Here is a 19,392-nt window from a genome sequence, read left to right on the forward strand (position 1 = left end):
TCAGAGTCTCTGTCTGACTGCTGACTCCAGCACACTGCACTGAGCACTACAACAACCCTGCTGCCTAGTGCCCAGGCTACACCAACCACAACTCCCCCTTCTTACTGGAACATGAGAGGCTGACTCCCCCACCACACTCTCTGACTCACTGGAGAAAAACGACACTCTCTGCAAGTCTCTTCTCAGGCAGGACCTCACCCTACTAACTACCCCAGGGCCCCATTTTAGCTCTGGCTAGAGAAGTACAAACCCAACCAATTTTCCTGTCCAAATATAACTTTCTCCTCAGTCATAACTTTCTAAATGTTCCCATTCTGTAAAGTTTTCATTGTCTTTACTTTTTGCACTGTTAAGAATATTAGTTTGGAGAGTAAGCCTCATTTGAGTTGTTGTTTTGTCTTCCTTGTAATTTCTTTGAAGGGAATGACTAAAAACCCTGTTAAAGCGTATTGTTTAGATGGCGATGGAATTACACTTGGTGGTAGCTTTGATCTCTGGGTAATGGCGGGCCATGGAGGGGGATAGGTGGACACCACCCACCGAGAGCTTGCACAGCAAGCAGCGTGGGCAGCAGGAGGGACAGCATGGTCTTCCTGGGGGGTCTCGGTAGCGCGGGTCAGCCTCGTCAGACACAGCACTGTGGAAACAAACACAGAGACATGATCCGATTCGCTCTGGCCCAATTAATTTAAATACAACATTTCAGACAAGAAATCATCCAAAGAAAGACAGGGGAGTGCAAACAGCTACTGCTCATGTGAACTAAATACAATGTCAACATTAAACCAGCGTGTTTGCTGTGGGAAATCCTGCAAGAGAGGGAGAAAGAGAGAGAGAGAGACAGAGAGATAGAAAGAGAAATAAGAGAGAGAGAGAGAGAGAGAGAGAGAGGGAGAGTGTGAGTGTGAGAGAGAGAGAGAGAGAGAGAGAGAGAGAGAGAGAGAGAGAGAGAGAGAGAGAGAGAGAGAGAGAGAGAGAGAGAGAGAGAGAGAGAGAGAGAGAGAGAGAGAGAGAGAGAGAGAGAGAGAGAGAGAGAGAGAGATTATGACCTGTTGCCACAAGAAAGGTGCAACCAGTGAAGGACAAACACCATTGTAAATACAACCCATATTTATGTTTCTCTTCTGTACTTTAACTATTTGCACATAATCTGACATTTGAAATGTCTTAATTATTTTGGAACTTTTGTGAGTGTAATGTTTACTGTTAATTTGTATTGTTTATTTCACTTTTGTTTATTATCTACTTCACTTGCTTTGGCAATGTTAACACGTTTCCCATGCCAATAAATCCCTTAAATTGAAATTAAATTACTAGAGAGGGAGTGATAGGCAGAGAGAGAGTGAGGGAAGAGAGTGAGCGAGAGAGGTAGAGAGAGAGAGGGAGAGAGAGTAGGGGGGAAAGAGCTAGAGGGCTGTACACAGTACAAGGCATTTCTTTCAGGCCATTAGAACTGAGTGAAGGGAACTTCCATTCTGACAGGAAACAGCCCAGTCATTCGCCTAGTGGCCTCAGGACGCCCACCCGTGGGAAAACTTTAGATGTAATGAACTCTTTTGACTCCTACCACACAAAACTGTCTCCTGTCTGCCACCACTCTCTCGGTGGGAGACTGCAGAGACACTGTGTGTGTGTGTGTGTCAGGGTTTCCGTTAGCCGGTAATAGCCGGCTTTTGGCCTCTTTTTTTTTAAAAGCCCGAAAAATAAAATTGGCACCCGTCAATTCTCCCGGAGAAGACAAAAAATCCCGTTGCGAAATAATGCTTTTTAGCCTATTCATTGATGCAAATATCAGTTGATGTAAATACATTTGACCGGTCATGCTTCTATGGGTTCATTTGCATAATTTTGTGGAATTAAATCGTTATGTATCTTATTTATCACACGCGCACAGCATACATATACATGTATGAAAGACCAAATTTTTTGGAGCCACGATTAAAAAGAGCTAGTCATTTTATTTCTCAACTGGTAATTGAAGCGCGATTCCCAATCGCCATTCAAATGCATAGGCAACGGAAGGCAGGCTTCGTCAGCGCGTCACACACCACTTTGCAATGAGTTGGAGGCAGTATGCATTTTGAAAACATATAGTTACTTAATTGTTTGAAACTTTAACGTTTTACTACTTATTATGAGGCAGGTTTTACCTTGCTTCAAAGTAGCCTAGGCAACTATTGTATAAAGACTTCGTTCCATATGCCATTGAAACCAGTAGCCTATTTCTCTCATGTTCTATTGGTTATCAACTTTCTTTCATCGTCCTGTAGCCAAGAACACATTCGCGGGTAGGCTACTGCCTTGTGCGTATTGCTGAGTTAATAATGTCAAGAAATAATAGTTTATCATCATTTTAAGCTAAACATTCTGATCTGCTGCATCAGATTCATTGCTTTTTAAAGTTGTATTATGTAGCCTAGCATAGCCTACTGGTTGTATGAATGTTGGATCTATCGTTCCACAACTGTCCCAGCCTGTTTGGGCTATTTCTTTCTGGACAAACTGACCAATAGAATAGGTCAACTTTTCTACTATGGGGATAGTAGATTGACATATGCTCATAAGTAAGCGCATCCATAAGGCTGGGGGAAGCGTTCCCTAAGTAAATTTAATTCAATTGCCAAAATTATATAGGCTAATTAGCCTACTCCTGTCTACATAAATAAATAAAAGCATTCAAAATTGGTAACTAAAGCATGATTTCGCCACAGAAGATCATTAGCTTCCCCTAGCCGTAAATAAGTTGTAGATTACTTTTAAATCACATTGCCTACAGTCGGGAAGGAAAGGCATCACAGTTTGGAATGCAAATGGCTATTGCTGTAAAGAGAACACAATGAAAATACTCTAATTTCTCTTTTCATAATTTCTCTTTTCACTACTTAATAATTATGATAATTAAGGATCGGACCCTTTCAATTTTTGCCTAAAATGACATGACCCAAATCTAACTGCCTGTAGCTCAGGACCTGAAGCAAGGATATGCATATTCTTGATACCATTTGAAAGGAAACACTTTGAAGTTTGTGGAAATGTAAAATTATTGTTGGAGAATATAACACATTAGATCTAGTAAAAGATAATACAAACAAAAAAACACGTGCTGTCTTTTTTTATTTATCATCTTTGAAATGCAAGAGAAAGGCCATCATACAATATTGCACTTTAGGCGCAATTTACATTTTGTCCACTAGATGTCAGCAGTGTGTGTGCAAAGTTTCAGATTGATCCAATGAAGTGTTGCAATAGTCTGCCCAAATGTGCCGAATTGATACATGTTCAAGTACATAACTATAGAGAACATACAACAATTATATGGTAATACAAAATGTAAGTTTACACACTCCCAGGAATGTCATACATGATGGATCATTAGCCCACCCGCAGCACGCGCTCCAGCAGGTGTATCTCACTGATCATCCCTAAAGCTAAAACCTCATTTGGACGCCTTTCCTTCCAGTTCTCTGCTGCCTGCGACTGGAACGAATTGCAAAAATCTCTGAAGTTGGAGACTTTTATCTCCCTCAACAACTTTAAAAATCTGCTATCCGAGCAGCTAACCGATCGCTGCAGCTGTACATAGTCCATCTGTAAACTACCCACCCAATTTACCTACCTCACCCCCCATACTGCTTTTATTTATTTACTTTTCTGCTCTTTTGCACACCAGTATCTCTTCTTGCACATGATCATCTGATGATTTATCACTCCAGTGTTAATCTGCTAAATTGTAATTATTCGATTTATTGCCTACCTCATGCCTTTTGCACACATTGTATATAGATTCTCTTTTTTCTACCATGTTATTGACTTGTTTATTGTTTACTCCATGTGTAACTCTGTGTTGTCTGTTCACACTGCTATGCTTTATCTTGGCCAGGTCGCAGTTGCAAATGAGAACTTGTTCTCAACTAGCCTACCTGGTTAAATAAAGGTGAAATAAAATAAAAATAAAAAAATACACTAACTTTCACACATTTAGATGGCCAGATGGGCCAGAGACAGCAGGGGTTCAAACTGTAGAACCCAATTCCTACATTTTAATATAAAACTTAATTTTATCAAACAAAACTATGCTACATTTTATCTCTGGGACCCTCAGGATGACAAATCAGAGCAAGATTACTGAATGTAGGTACATTATTTTCCTTTGAGGTGAATGTATCAAACCATTTGCCGTGATAAAAGTTTTTTGTTGTTGTGCACTCTCCTCAAACAATAGCATGGTATTTTTTCACTGTAATAGCTACTGCAAATTGGACAGTGCAGTTAGATTAACAATAATTTCAGCTCTCTACCCATATAAGACATGTCTATGTCCTGGGACATGTTCTTGTTACTTACAATGTCATGCTAATCACATTAGCGCATGTTAGCTCAACCGTCCCTGTATAGGGACACCGATCCCGTAGTTAACATTTTGTTTTTGGACAGAAGAAGAAGAAGAAACGTATCTGATATAGCCTATAGCCCACGCCTATACGCTATACGCGCTCAGCCATGAGTGACAGGCCTTTTTTGCAAACAGTGATTGAGTTATATTATTAGCCTAAATTATGACTATCCAATCTACTCATCACATTCCGAACAGTAAGCTATCTTACATAAGTTTGCATGGAATGCTTTATTATAAAGGGGAATTTTTATGGTGAAAATTTGCTTCCCCAAACATGAAACTCATGCGCCGTCTATGCATAGGCTTGTGATTTGGCGGATCGTTGTTGGCTGAGGAAAAGTACATGTGGATAGTAATTCTAACATCTTCAAAGTGTGCGATATAAGGACACACGTCATTGCATCCTCGACTTGTAAGTTCTGTTAAGATAAAATGTCGTAATCTAAATGTGATTTCTGTCGTTCTGAGCACCGTGGGTGGACGCCCTAATCAGGTCACGCACCCAATGCATATGGGTCCGGTAAATGTCTCAAATGTCCAGTAAATTAAAATGCTGCAGGTCAAATGTCCGGGGCCACGTTTTCATAATGGAAACCCTGGATTGTGTGTGTGTGTGTGTGTGTGTACACTACCCATGACCCACATACAATTGGGTAAGTAAAATGAGAATAAACACTATAAAATGACAGCAGGGGCACAACAATCATGTGAATATAAACGTTTTGGGGATAATATACATAGACGGGAGGGGTAGACACTGTCCAACTAGTGAAATGCTCCTATATAACCCCTGAAAGTACATGCAATATTAAAATAAAATACTAAACCTATCCAGTATAATATAATAGCACAAACCTAAAAGACTGGATGATACTGATTATGATTAAAATAATACAGAGATCTGTTTCCGCACTGTTACTGTACTCCTCATTTCCCTTTGGCATACAGTATATCCTGTACTGTATTCTCCCTCAACACTCATGTCCTCTACTGTCCACTATTCTCGCTCCCTCCCTTCCTGAATCCTAACACAGCTAGCATACCCTACTGACGACCCCCAGAGAGAGAGAGGCTGTGAGGGGAGGATAAGGACTATAATGGGTAATGCCAACTGGGGTCAACATGACGGCATGGTATCAGGTGGCTTGTGGGTAGACTAGGCAGGCTACAACATAAGCAGACAGCACAAAAGGGAGTGGTACACTAAGAGGTATGGTTAACGCTGTCACGCCCTGGCCTTAGTTATCTTTGTTTTCTGTAATATTTTGGTTAGGTCAGGGTGTGACAGGGGGGATGTTTGTGTATAGTTGTCTCGTCTGGGGTGGTTGTATGGTATAGGGGGTTTTGGTAGAGTGTATGGGTTTGTGTTGAGTGTAGGTGTCTAGGTAAGTCTATGGTTGCCTGAATGGTTCTCAATCAGAGACAGCTGTCATTCGTTGTCTCTGATTGGGAGCCATATTTAAGGCAGCCATAGGCAGTAGGCTTTTGTGGGTAATTGTCTATGTGTAGTGTTTAGTGTCAGCACTATTTGTTTGAATAGCTTCACGGTCGTCTGTTTGTCTTCAAAATAAAAGGAAGATGTCGTTCTATCACGCTGCGCCTTGGTCCTCTATACAAAGTTACGACGATCGTGACAAACGCAGTCTTCAGCTATGGTGACCAGATTGGTCTGTTCACAGAAATGAAAAGTAGAAGCCTCTGACACTCACTTTGGTTTGTACTGCTATTAACAACGTTACTGAGATAGAACAAAACAAATCCCCACCAAATACTCAATCATAACCAACGTAAACATAGCCTACTTCTTACAGTTAGAGAGCTAAATGTGTTTGTAATAAATTAATTAAACAGTTTCCAACTATCCAGGTTAGTACATTGCCAAATGAGTCACGTCAACACTGCAATGGTCATCAGCTTCCTTCCTTGGCTTAGATGAAAACCTATGATGAAAGACTTTCCATGAAGTGACCAGATGAGCTCAGCAGAAAGAAAGGATGTGGGTAGAAAGGTAACTTCCACACAAAGCTACTTCCATAATAGGACTGTTCCCTGGACCCTGGCTGTCTGTCAGTCTATCTGTCTGTCTCCCTCTGGTCTGGACAGCTGTCCAGCAGGCAGCAGCAGCCAGCCTGCCCATAATTAATTTAGCATGCTAGGACTAGGGAGCTCGCGATCTAGAAATATTTGTCCTGCTCACTGGCTTCAAGTTATTCATGGCAAGGCTGATACATTGTATGTGTCCTAACATACCCGCATGGCATTCATAGAAAACATTACAACATAGACAGATGACATACCTAAGAGTTCTTCATAGTCACAAGTCAGATTTCCTGACACATTGTTAAGTTCCTGTTTAATTCAGTTTCACATAGCTCAGCCAATATGAACTCAGATATTCTTGAGTATGACTGGTACGCAGTGCGAAAGCCACTGTCTGTCGAGGCTGTCTCTGTCCCTTGTGGACAGACAGGACAGCAGGAAGCATTCCCATTTTTTGTATTGAATTACTCAACGTTATTTCCCTTCCTCCTGTCTACTTTCTCCACCAGGACTGGTAAATCCCATTTTTCCTCTCTCCCTGCGCTAGCCAGCTTATTTTGTCCAGCTTAATGTCAGAGGTCAGATCAAACTCATTTGACCACACCTGCAGCCTTAGACAGGCATAAGGCAGGAATTACTTCAGCACACTAACGAGTACAATGATCTGTACTCTGTCTTCACTCAGCAGATCCATTTACATTTGTTGTGGATTTATAGGTTGTGGTATCACATACACAAATGGTATTACCTAAACGTAAGGTGTTTGCTGGAAAAGTCTGATATTGCAAATGCTTTTCCCTCCATTTTAAGTATGAAGTATTTCTCTTGTCTTTCCCCAAAGCCGGTTATAATTTCCTCTCTAGCCAGCTTAGTATCAAAGGCTATTGTATCCCTCCAGGATGCTGTACCTGCCAAGAAAGCCCAGCTGCTCTGCTCTGACAGTTATATGATAGGCATCATCAGACCAGTGGTTCTGAAGCCCAGTCCTCCAATGCAGTATGGAGCTCAGAATAATAACATAACATAAACAGCAGCTGACACCATGAAACTAACTCTACCCTCAAGGAGAAATAAAAAGCAAAGCCTTATATAAAAGTTGAGACATTGAGATATGGGTAAAGAAATTATAATTGCATTGTAACCCTCTGTAAAACAACAATGACATTACATCGGCTTATTGAATTCACTTTTATTTGATAAAACCGAGTCTAAGTGGGAGAAAAGTGACAAAGTAAAAGTACAAATTGTTGCTGTAGGGAAATGAATGATAGGGTAGGTACTGTATGTCATTGTTTGGGAGTCACCGAAAGTCGTAGACAACCAGGCAGATTGTGTCATTCTTGGTGGTGGTTACCTGTCATATTCTAGAACAGGGGTTCCCAAAGCTTTTCACTCAGGGAGGCCTCCCTTCCAGCATTGGGGAACGCGGGTAGTTGTTCTAGACATTTCTAACAAGTTATAAATAGCTCTCTAAGGTCTGCAATGACTGACATGATGAGAGGAAAACTGCTGATTGAGGAGTAAGTTGAAAGCCGGACTAAGTTCATTAAACGCCCCACAGTTTAAGAACCTCTGTTCTAGAAGACCTTATCATACTTTATAATCACCCAGGTTGTTTGCTCTATGTTGCCCTGGGCCTGAACATTTCCCCCCTCCCATCTCTGTGATGGGGTAATGCTGCTGTGTGTTCCAAGTTCCAATCACAGCGGTTCCAACAAATAGGAGACCACCCACTGGGCACAGATGTCAATTCAACGTCTATTCCACGTTGGTTCAACACAATTTCATTGAAATGACGTGGAAACAAAGTTGATTCAACCTGTGTCTGCCCAGTGGGCAGTCTATTGTCTAAAAACAAGACAATCGTGTTATTATCAAGCTTTACAGACTATAATTAAGTTTAGAGCAGTGGAGGCTCCTCAGAGGAGGAAGGGGAGGTCCATCCTACTCAGTGAATTTCAGATAAATAAAAATAGTGAAACATTTAAAAAATATATATTTTTAGATAAAACTATACTAAATATATTCAAGTTACCAAATAACTAATTAAAACACACTGTTTTGCAATGAAGGTCTACAATAGCCTCAACAGCACTCTCAGGGGTAGCGCCATGGTGTAGCCGGAGGACAGCTATTTTCGTTCTACTCTGGGTACATTGACTTCATTACAAAACCTAGGAGGCTTAAGGTTCTCAACACCTTCCATAGACTTACACTGTAATTATGGCAACTTGTGGAGGATGCCCTCCAACCTATCAGAGCTCTTGCAGCATAAACTGACATGTTGTCTACTCAATCAAAGGATCAGAGAATAAATCTATTACTGAAAGCATAAGCTACCGCTAGCTAGCACTGCAGTGCAAAACATGTGGTGAGTAGTTGACTCAAAGAGAGAGATAAAGACAATAGTTGAACAGTTTTGAACAAATTAATTTCTTCAAAAATTAAGGAGAAGCATCAGAGAGAAAGTGAGAGACGGAAGCAAGCAGAACGAAATGGGGATAAACCTACCTGAATTTGTCCAATAAAACTTGTTTGCAACTGTTTTGACTAATGGTTACACCATAGATCAACTAGATGCAGGCAAGATTGTGCAAGGCGGTATTGAAAGTGTCACTGTCACCTTGATTACTCTAATTTGTCTCTCGACCTGTGCACCTACGTTATAAACTTTCATTCATAGGCTAGGCTGTAGCAATCTCACAATGGGTATAGGGAAATGTGAATATAACCTCTCTTGGGTAGGGGGCAGTATTTTGACATCCGGATGAAAAGCCTGCCCAAAGTAAACTGCCTGTTATTCAGGCCCAGAAGCTAGGATATGCATATATATATTTGGATAGAAAACGCTCTAAAGTTTCTAAAACTGTTAAAATAATGTCTGTGAGTATAACATAACTGATTTGGCAGGCGAAACAACGAGGACAAACCATCCAGGGGGGTGAAAAAATTGAGGTCATAGGATTTTCCAATGGTTTTCTATGGGATACCCTTATTATTAGGAACCTGGTTGCAGTTCCTATGGCTTCCACTAGATGTCAACAATCTTTAGAAATTGTTTGATGTTTTTCTTTTGAGAAATTAAGAAGTAGTCCTATTCATTGTAAGTGTCACTCCAGGTGGACTCTACTGTTTTGTTGTGCGTGAACAGGAGCGCACTCCACGTTGTTTTTATCTGGTATTAGAAACAGTTCATTCCGTCTTAATTTTTTTTTTACATTTTACATTTTAGTCATTTAGCAGATGCTCTTATCCAGAGCGACTTACAGTAGAGTGCATACATTTTATTACATTTTTACATACTGAGACAAGGATATCCCTGCCGGCCAAACCCTCCCTAACCCGGACGACGCTATGCCAATTGTGCGTCGCCCCACGGACCTCCCGGTTGCGGCCGGCTGCGACAGAGCCTGGGCGTGAACCCAGAGACTCTGGTGGCGCAGCTAGCACTGCGATGCATTTTATCGATTATTTACGTTTTAGGGTACCTGAGGTTGGATTAGGAACGTTGTTTGAAATGTTTGGACCAAGTTTACAGGTAAGATACTTTGATACTTTTAGATACTTTGTAGGCATGTTGGGCGAGTGTAAACCGGTGTATTTCAGAATCAAACGCGCCAAATAAATGGACATTTTTGGGACATAAAGAAGGACATTATCGAACAAAAGGACCATTTGTGATGTTTCTGGGACATTTTGGAGTGCCGACAGAAGAAGATCTTCAAAGGTAAGGCATTAATTATATCGCTATTTCTGACTTTTGTGTCGCACCTGCCTGGTTGAAAAATGATTTTCATGTGTTTGTATGTGGGACGCTGTCCTCAGATAATCACATGGTGTGCTTTCGCCGTAAAGCCTTTTTGAAATCTGACACAGCGGCTGGATTAACAAGAAGTTAAGCTTTATTTTGATGTATAACATATATATTTTCAAGAATGTTAAATATTTTAATTTAGTATTTTTGAATTTCGCGCTCTGCAATTTCACCGGATGTTGGCCAGGTGGGACGCTACCGTCCTGCCCATAAGAAGATAATGTAGTAGCCTAAACTTATCGATGTTACATTGAGCTGATTGAATGGAAGATTAATGACAGTCATCCAGTATTCTGTAATAGAAATAAGGCCATACTCATAAAAAAAGAATTGTCCTCCCTAATCTTAAACAGCAGCGACCGCCACTGGTTTGGAGTACTTATGGACAGCTATAAATTGACTGAATGGTTGTTCCAATTTATTGTCTGGGGGGGGTCTAGCTAAGTTCTTTGGTAAAATGTGATAAACAAAAACCGCCATTGGGACATTAACTTACTGAGACTTACATCGAAGTTACTTAACAGTGTATTTATTGTTAATGAGTTTCTTAAACGAGTCTATTGTCTTTTGTTCGAATAAGATGCAGTAGTAGCCGTATATCCAATCATGCGGCGTTTCTGCTTCATTCACTCCAGCTGTTGCTAACATCTGCAAGCACAACGAAATGTTCGTGTCTCATTCTAAAAATCAACAGAAAATCGAAACGACGCGTTATTACATGGTTACTACACCACGTTTCATGTAATTTTCTTTGACTAATGTAAATAAAAAATGTGGTAAAAACTTACCATGTTTGGGGAACGCAACTTATGAATCACCAACCATCCAGCGTCAGTGATTTGTTACACAAAATCACATATGATCTTATTCTGTTTAGTTTTGTATACCCTCTTTTGGATTTTCTGACAAAATAAGCGCTAATAGTGTTCCCTTGAACCCTTTTGACTTGAGAAAGTAATAGTTCGGCTACAGGAATTGAAAAACCTTACATTCAGGAGGATTCATTCGATTCTAAGAAACCACTCCCATACGGTGCTTTGTCCAGTATGATGTCACGCGTACGAGAAAAGTGTTTGCCCCCCGACCCCCACCGCTGGGTAATGTTAACCCTTTATTTTTTATTTTATGATTGAATCTTTCTTTAACCCTTTATGTTGAAGGCAAGCATACGGTATATTAAACAAATGTGGTGCTCGTCAATTTACATATTATATCATGTTTTGTACATTTCAAAATCTTCATACACAACTTTATAATTTTGAATATACTAAGACTAATAATAATACGTGTAATACGTTGAATACGCATTTTTGTCTGATGAAGGGTCATATGCTTTGATGAAAATAACAAACTGAATAGGCAGTGGTGTTGTGTGAACTAGATGCCATTGTTAAACTGGACGTTTGCAATACATGTCATTAAAACAAAGAGAGTTGGTTTTACACTTACACTGCTAACCATGTGTATGTGACCAATACAATTTGATTTGATTTTGATTTGATGGGCTCTGCTGAACTCAGCTGTGTGAGAAATAATCCTGTATCCAAATAATGAACTCTTCTGCACCTAAATGAATAACACAATCTTGCATCTGAATCCTGTCTGACTCCTGATGCTTCACACCCCCCTGACAAGACCTTGGAGTCCAATACCTTACAAATTGTTATTTTCGTTTTCAATATGACATTTAATTGTTAGTTCCTAACAACAAGGACATTTTTTATTTCAAATTATGTTTTGATAAAAGTCAAAAGTTTTTTATACGTTCAGTTTTTTTTAGTTTTTTTATCTTGTGGGCAAAATGACTCCAGCTGGTAATAATCATATAAAATATGTTGGTAGTTTGAGGGTTAAAATAATTTGATAATGACACAGAAAAGTTGGAAAGTAGGCTGCGGCCCAATAACTGACCAAATGTGCAACAAGGGGTGTGGAGTATCTTGCTGTAGGAAAAGGTATAGTAATTTGGTTAGAATTGCTACATCTACGTTGCAGTTGTTACATTTTGCTTCAGCAAGGACCGTGATAGCAAATAAATGATACATTATTACCATCACGTATATTCCATTACTTCCGCCTTGGTCAACGTGATTGTGGACCACGTGACTAAACACGGACTAAACATCGTTTCAAAAAAGCAAGTCGTGAGTCTGCAGTACAATTTTGCATTGAGTTTCATGTGTCATTGGTGGACTTAATACGTTTTAGTTGCTGCCATACAAACGTTATTTTTGAAAACGTCCTCTTAACGGTCTTTACTTGCTAAAAATGTTAATGCCTAATGTTAGTGGCATTATAGCTAGCCTGCTAGCTTAGTGGCTAATAGCTAACGGTAACGTTAGCTGTGCATATCAGAAGATTAGACATCTAACGTTACTTTTCCAAACTTTAGCTAGTTTTAGATTCGTGAATGTGGTGCTGTTACCAATGTAGATTGTCGTAACTTGTTCCTGTCTAGCAACAGCTCATGATGTCGGAGTGGCACCTGTCATTGAAGCTGGTGGATCAGCCCAAATCCACCTTCCACTTCCCTGAGACGATGCCTGGAGACGTGTCTCCCGGCGGGTACAGAGTCTCTACTCTGAAACAGCTCGTTGCAGCACAGCTCCCGGATTCCCTACCGGATCCCGAACTCATAGGTTTGCATAACATAAGTGAACAACTCACATGTTAGCTAACTTATTTACGATTTGTGTCTAAAGTGTTTTATTTATTTAATATGTCAGAGCTGGTACACTGTGGTCGCAAGTTGAAGGATGACCTGACTTTAGACTCCTGTGGGATCCAGCCTGGATCCACCCTGCACATCCTCAAAAGGACCTGGCCTGAACCAGACATCAATCCAGGTGGGTTCTGGAAGACTAACTCTAACCCTCTTAGAAGTGGCATGTCACTAGACATTACCATTTATAAGGTTACTTCTACAAAGAACCATAGTAATGTATCTCTCCTGTCTTTCTTTCTTTGTCTGTAGAGCCAGTGAACAGGACGACTGCAGCCAGGGAGTTCCGTGTGCTGCAGGCAGCCCTCCACTCCAACTCCACCTACAGAGACTCGGTAATAACATTGTTATAGTGTTGAGAATGAAAATGTAGAAGGATGTCTTTATCAGAAATCCTATTATATCAGTTACAGTGGGGTCCAAAATGATTGACAACCTTTATAAAGATTAGCAATAATGAATGTATAAAATACACTGAACAAAAATATAAACACAACATGTAAAGTGTTGGTCCCGTGTGTCATGAGCTGAAATATTTGAGCCCAGAAATGTTCCATACGCACAAAAAGCTTATTCCTCTCAAATTTTGTGCACACATTTGTTTACATCCCTGTTAGTGAGCATTTCTCCTTTGCCAAGATAATCCGTCCTCCTGACAGGTGTGGCATATCAAGAAGCTGATTAAACAGCATGACCATAACACAGGTGCACCTTGTGCGGTGGACAATAAAAGCCCACTCTAAAATGTGCAGTTTTATCACACAACACAATCCCACAGATGTCTCAAGTTTTGAGGGAGCATGCAATTGGCATACTGACTGCAGGTATGTCCACCAGAACTGTTGCTATAGAATTTAATGTTGATTTCTCTACCATCAACCGCCTCAATGTCTTTTTAGAGAATTTGGCAGTATGTCCAACTGGCCTCACAACTGCAGACCATGTGTATGGCGTTATGTGGGCAAGCAGTTTGTCAACATTGTGAACAGAGTGCCCCATGGTGGCGTTGGGTTATGCTATGGGCAGGCATTCGCTACGGACAACAAACACAATTGCATTTTATCGATGGCAATTTGAATGCACAGAGATACCGTGATGAGATCCTGAGGCCCATTGTCGTGCCAATAATCCGCCGCCATCACCTCATGTTTCAGCATGATAATGCACGGCCCCATGTCGGAAGGATCTGTACAAAATTCCTGAAAGCTGAAAATGTCCCAGTTCTTCCATGGCCTGCATACTCACCAGACATGTCACTCATCGAGCATGTTTGGGATACTCTCGATCGACGTGTACGACAGCATGTTCCAGTTCCCGCCAATATCCAGCAACTTCGCACAGCCATTGAAGAGGAGTGGGACAACATTCCACAGGCCTGATCAACTCTGTATCACGCTGTATGAGGCAAATGGTGGTCACACCAGATACTGACTGGTTTTCTGAGCCAAGCCCCTACCTTTTTTTAAGGTATCTGAGACCGACATAAACATATCTGTATTCCCAGTCATATCAAATCCATAGATTAGAGCCTAATGCATTTATTTCAATTGTCTGATTTCCTTATATGAACTGTAACTCAGTAAAGTCTTTGAAATTGTTGGGTTTATATTTTTGTTCAGTATAAATAATTCAAATCCTGAGCTATATCTTATGCTCAAGAGAATGGGAAAGTTATATTATTTTATTCTAATACAATTGGTCAAAGAAAGATACTTTGTTTAATTAGTAGTACTTTTTTTCTCAAAAAGGTAGTGGCGGAAAAAAAAATGACACCCCTAAAAATGATTATAAATGAAGTAGTCAAAGGTGTAGTATTTGGTCCCATATTCTTAGCTCACAATGACTATATCAAGCTTGAGACTATACAAATGTGTTGGATGCATTTGCAGTTTGTTTTGGTTGTGTTTCAGATTATTTTGTGCCCAATTGAAATGAATGGTAAATGTATTGTGTCATCGTGGAGTCATTTTTTAGTTGTAAATAAGAATAGAATATGTTTCTAAACACTTGTACATTAATGTGAGTTATACCAGGATTACGGATAATCCTGAATGAATTGTGAATAATTATGACAAAGTTACATAGGGTCAAAGATCCTACCTCCAAAACATGCTAACCTCTCACCATTACCAATAACGGGAGGTTAGCATGTCTTGGGGGTAAGATCTTTGACTCTGTAAATCTCACTCATCATTATTCATGACTGTTACTTGTTAAATAAAAATATATTTATCTGGGCAATTAGTATAAAAAAATAGAATTTCACAATTTTTATTTAGCATACACTAGCTCAGTATTTTAATTATTTATTTTATACAGTCATTTCGAACCCCACTGTATATAACTTAATTTGCTTCCCCAGGTGTTTAAGATGCTGACTAATAAGGAGTCTCTAGATCAGATCATTGTGGCCACGCCAGGGCTGAGATCTGACCCGGTAGCGCTAGGCAAGTACTGATAAGCCCTGCCCGTTATGACATAACCTCCTTGGTGACATGGTTAGGATGATGTTATGTCTTACAATGCTATTCTTCTGAATCTTGCAGGAGTGCTCCAAGACAAAGATCTATTCGTGCAATTCACAGACCCTAACATGCTGGATGTGTAAGTGTTTTTGTTCCACATACTGTAGAATGACCTTGTCATGCCATGTTGTGAATGAGTAACTATACTGTGGATTTGTGACATTAGGGATAATACAAAAGTATTAAACGTTTTGCCTTGTAGGTTGATCAGTTCTCACCCAGCCCTGGTCAATGCCATCATCCTGGTCCTCCACTCAGTGGCTGGCAGCATACCTGCTCAGTCCAGCGCCGGATCCTCCCGCAACATCTCCTCCAACTCCTACAGTGACATGCCAGGTGAGCATCACACTGGTGGACACTACAGGGTCGTGTTCAATTTTTCAATAGAAAAATGGTTTGCAACGGAAAACAAAATCTCTGTTCTTATTGGACAAGATTCAGGTAGCACCTCCCTGTTTCATTCTTTTTAAAAACGTTTAGTCCCTACTGAACACGACCCAGTGATGGCCACATCGGTCTGTCACTCGCCACCACTAAGACTGGAACATGTATGACGTTTGCATTGTCTTGTCTGCAGGAGGGTTTATGTTTGAGGGCATGTCTGATGACGATGAAGATTTCCAATCGGTGAGTCAATCTAGCTGGATTGAGATTTAAAATGTAAATATAGATGGAGTATAGCTAACACCATTGCTATTTGTGTAACTAGGGCAATCAGGCAGGACCATCCAACCGAACCGGGGGCCCAGCAGGAATGCGGCCTATGTCCCTTGGCCATAGTGGAGCTACAGGCCCTCGACCCATAACACAGAGTGAGCTGGCCACTGCCCTGGCCCTGGCCAGTACTCCTGAGAGCAGTGCTGTTACTCCCACTGCAGGGGCTCAGGTAAAGAATGGCCCATCATCCTCCCTCAACACACAAACACACTCCTCTACCAGTGACACAGAGCAGACACTTGCCCTTCTAACTGCGTGCCCTTTGTTCTGTGTTGCAGCAGGACACCTCATCTGGAGTGCCTCCCACGCCAGCAGGGACTCCTGTCAGCAATGACCTTTTCAGCCAGGCACTGCAGCAGGCTCTGCAGGCCTCCAGCATGTCCAGCATGTCCTCTCTGCAGGTCAGTCTCTTCTCCTTTCCTCATCTCCTCTCTACTCTCTCATTCTCTCATTTCCCTCTCCTCCTTTCCTCTCACTCTCTCCTCTCACTGTGCTACATGAGCCGTGAGGACAGACCAGATCCACAGGTCTCGACCTTTAAAGGACAACACTGTGGATAGAAGCTGTGCTCTTAATCATACTGCCTGGAGCAATGGCACTCGCTGCGCTTCTATTTGGTCTCTCTAGCTGGAGTAATGACGGCCTAAGCTTCAATGTTTCTGACTGTGTGTTTTGGTCTGTTAGCCAGTAGTTTTAAGGCTAGCTTTGTTCTACTGTCTTATAGGGGCGTTGGCAGTCCCAGCTGCAGCAGCTGAGAGACATGGGGATCCAGGATGAGGAGCTGATGTTACGGGCGCTGCAGGCTACAGACGGGGACATCCAGTCAGCACTGGAGCTCATCTTCGCTGGAGGGCCAGGACTCTGAGCCAAGCCAGGGCCCTGAGAGAGGAGAGTGCAGGGGGAAACGTCTCTACACAGACCCAAGCTGATGGCTCTGGTCATTCTGCCATTGGGCTGTGATATGGACACTTACATGGACACAATGTTTCAGACATGAAGACCTCATTACTACTCCTCTACCCTTTCATACACAGCCTAAATGGAACAACCTTTAAATGAGTCAGTCAGATTCAGAGGTAGATAAGGTACATGTTTATAAGTCGCTCTGGATAAGAGCGTCTGCTAAATGACTTAAATGTAAATGTAAATGTTTATCTTTATTACAAGTCAAAAACAAAAAGAAGAAATGTTTTGCCAGCCATTTAAAGGAGGTTTGGTGCTAGCCCCTGAAGGCTTGAAACTCATCGCTGTGTTAATATATACATAATCAAAGAGGGCTGTGTTCTACCAGAAATCTTCATTTTGTTTCAGACACTAGCATTGACTCAGATCTGCTATAAAATATGCATTGGAAGAAAGCAGTGTTGAGATTACCCCTTGAGTCTAATTGTAATTCATACAGTTGTACACTAGGTGGCAATGTATAACCACATCCTGAGAAATCAGGAGTAGAAATTTGACAAATATGGCTAGCTAATGTTTGAACTGATTCTGAAACTGGTTCAGTTGGGCTGCCAGATCAATAAACACATACATAATGTAATAGTTGTTTGAGAGTAAATGTAAATACCAGTATTAGCCTATTTTTGTGGTTTGATAAAAATATACGCTCATCCAACATGTATGAGATTTATTACACTTTTACTCTTTTAACAGCTGACATTATGCAAACATTGTACTGCAGAAGGATAACCTTGTATCCATTCTAAGTACCATCCATTCAGATGTTATTGTGTCTGAGCTGAACACGGTCGCTACGAGCAAATGGCTTTTCTCAATATTCAAATGGGCTTGCTCTTTAAACAACCAGACCCATTTTGTGTGCTGCTTTGTCTCATTGTCTCCCATTGGGGTGCTGTGGAAGAAGAGGACAAATTGTGTGCCCCCTCACACTACCATTCTTAATCTTCAGTAATTGCCCTGCTTAGTTTTATAACTGCGTCTTGTTGAATGTGGCTGCTCAATCAGTGAATGGCCCTTTCATGAGCACAGCACCCAAACAGTGCTTTGTGTCTTTCTGTCCCAATTACCATTTTATATGCAGGCTGTGCACACCTGCAGGCAATTTCCCTGTGAATATCTCCTACAGAGTTTCAAAGTGAGTTCTCTCACTGGACTCTTCAGAACTTCTTCAAATTATGTTGAGTCTTCAATTGGTTAATACGACGTTTGATTGCCTTTCAAGCTAATTTAAATAAATAATGATGCACCATAGCAATTGACTTACTGTAGGCTTATTAGACAATATATTGGTCTTCTTTGTTTGATAGATCACGTTAAAAGCATTACAGCAATGGTAGAGGAATTGTGATTATTAAACAGAAACTGTTTATTCTGCTGGTCGTTGTCATGTCAGACCTATCCTCTAAGCTGCAGCATCACATCCTCAAACCTCCAACAATATACTGTCACAACATCCAGGGAAGTTGCCATGGAGACTCATTTATCTGATTCAGATGGGGATATGTAATCACATTGCACATCTTCACATATTGCTGTCATTGCACTACATTTAGGTTACACACATTCTTTCTCTTTATTTTCTCCACTCGGCACGATGAAACGCCTTCCTCGTCTGCCCCCTGACATCAAAATGGAGGTGAAAGAAGGTGCTGTCCAGACAGATCTGTTCAGTCACACTATACACCTGTGGCTGTATAGTGACCTCTCTCTCCCTTCTGTCCATGCAGACAGGCTTGTGTGGGACCTAGGGTGCAAATAGGGTGTTATTTGTGGATGAAGGCATTGTCTTGGCTGGGTAGGAAACGGCACTTAATCGGGTGAGTCACTAATGTTTGACTAAAACAGTAGAGGGACAGAATAAATGCAGGGAAATAGGGGAGGACAGTCATTCCTCCCATCCTTTCTCTCCCCATTACCTCTGTCCCCCAGTCTTAGGTCATTATAGCTCCTCTTCTCTCATGTATTCTGCTGCTCTGTGAATGCCTGACTATATGCAGACTGCAGACACAGCGACTCAACCCAGGTTCATAGCTGGTTCACATGGCCCTGAGAAGAAAATTACCTTTCATGAGTACAGCAGCTCCAAGCTCTGCTCCAGCTCTCTTTCATCTAAACCACTGTTACGACAACATAGTTGGTTGGAAGAAGCTGTAATTCAAAAAGGAGGACAATAAATTACATAGAGCCTGGTGGCTGGGTGTTTCTGAGTATAGTG

General features: G+C 41.1%; 2 protein-coding genes across 9 annotated transcripts in view; one reads left to right on the forward strand and one right to left on the reverse strand.

The window, feature by feature from the left end:
- LOC139563189 (CD276 antigen-like) overlaps positions 1–12,700 on the reverse strand; it is an 85,055-nt gene extending 72,355 nt beyond the window's left edge. For 2 of the 4 annotated variants that reach the window (XM_071381531.1, XM_071381528.1), the window contains exons 1-2: positions 11,039–11,263; positions 541–637 (exon numbers count right to left, since the gene is read on the reverse strand). In XM_071381531.1, coding sequence (XP_071237632.1) covers positions 541–586 — 46 coding nt within the window. In that variant the 5' untranslated portion in view covers positions 587–637; positions 11,039–11,263. Of the gene's footprint in view, positions 1–540; positions 638–11,038; positions 11,269–12,675 lie in introns of those variants that run through there. The other 2 variants (XM_071381530.1, XM_071381529.1) reach the window with 2 other exon arrangements.
- On the forward strand, positions 12,138–18,553 carry LOC139563188 (ubiquitin-like protein 7). Of its 5 annotated transcripts, none has more exons than XM_071381526.1 (11): positions 12,138–12,205; positions 12,709–12,889; positions 12,977–13,096; positions 13,225–13,307; positions 15,335–15,419; positions 15,519–15,576; positions 15,700–15,833; positions 16,075–16,124; positions 16,207–16,383; positions 16,493–16,615; positions 16,939–18,553. In XM_071381526.1, the coding sequence occupies exons 2-11, from the start codon at positions 12,718–12,720 to the stop codon at positions 17,077–17,079; spliced, it is 1,143 nt and encodes a 380-aa protein (XP_071237627.1). In that variant the 5' UTR covers positions 12,138–12,205; positions 12,709–12,717; the 3' UTR covers positions 17,080–18,553. The 5 variants fall into 5 exon arrangements, with proteins under 5 accessions (XP_071237627.1, XP_071237628.1, XP_071237624.1 ...); XM_071381527.1 differs by having other exon boundaries at positions 12,193–12,387; XM_071381523.1 differs by lacking the exon at positions 12,138–12,205 and adding an exon at positions 12,242–12,394.
- Positions 18,554–19,392: the final 839 nt, after the last annotated feature.

The sequence above is a fragment of the Salvelinus alpinus genome, chromosome 33 (genome assembly GCF_045679555.1).
Source record: "Salvelinus alpinus chromosome 33, SLU_Salpinus.1, whole genome shotgun sequence".
NCBI lineage: Eukaryota > Metazoa > Chordata > Actinopteri > Salmoniformes > Salmonidae > Salvelinus > Salvelinus alpinus.

What these genes read in the sequence shown, in the direction of transcription:
- LOC139563188 (XM_071381523.1), top strand. Translation starts at nt 12,287, where the DNA reads ATGATACATTATTACCATCACGTATATTCCATTACTTCCGCCTTGGTC. An exon ending in ACTCCACCTACAGAGACTCG is followed by an intron (nt 13,308 to 15,334) that starts GTAATAACATTG and finishes TTGCTTCCCCAG; the next exon opens with GTGTTTAAGATGCTGACTAA. An exon ending in ACGATGAAGATTTCCAATCG is followed by an intron (nt 16,125 to 16,206) that starts GTGAGTCAATCT and finishes TTGTGTAACTAG; the next exon opens with GGCAATCAGGCAGGACCATC.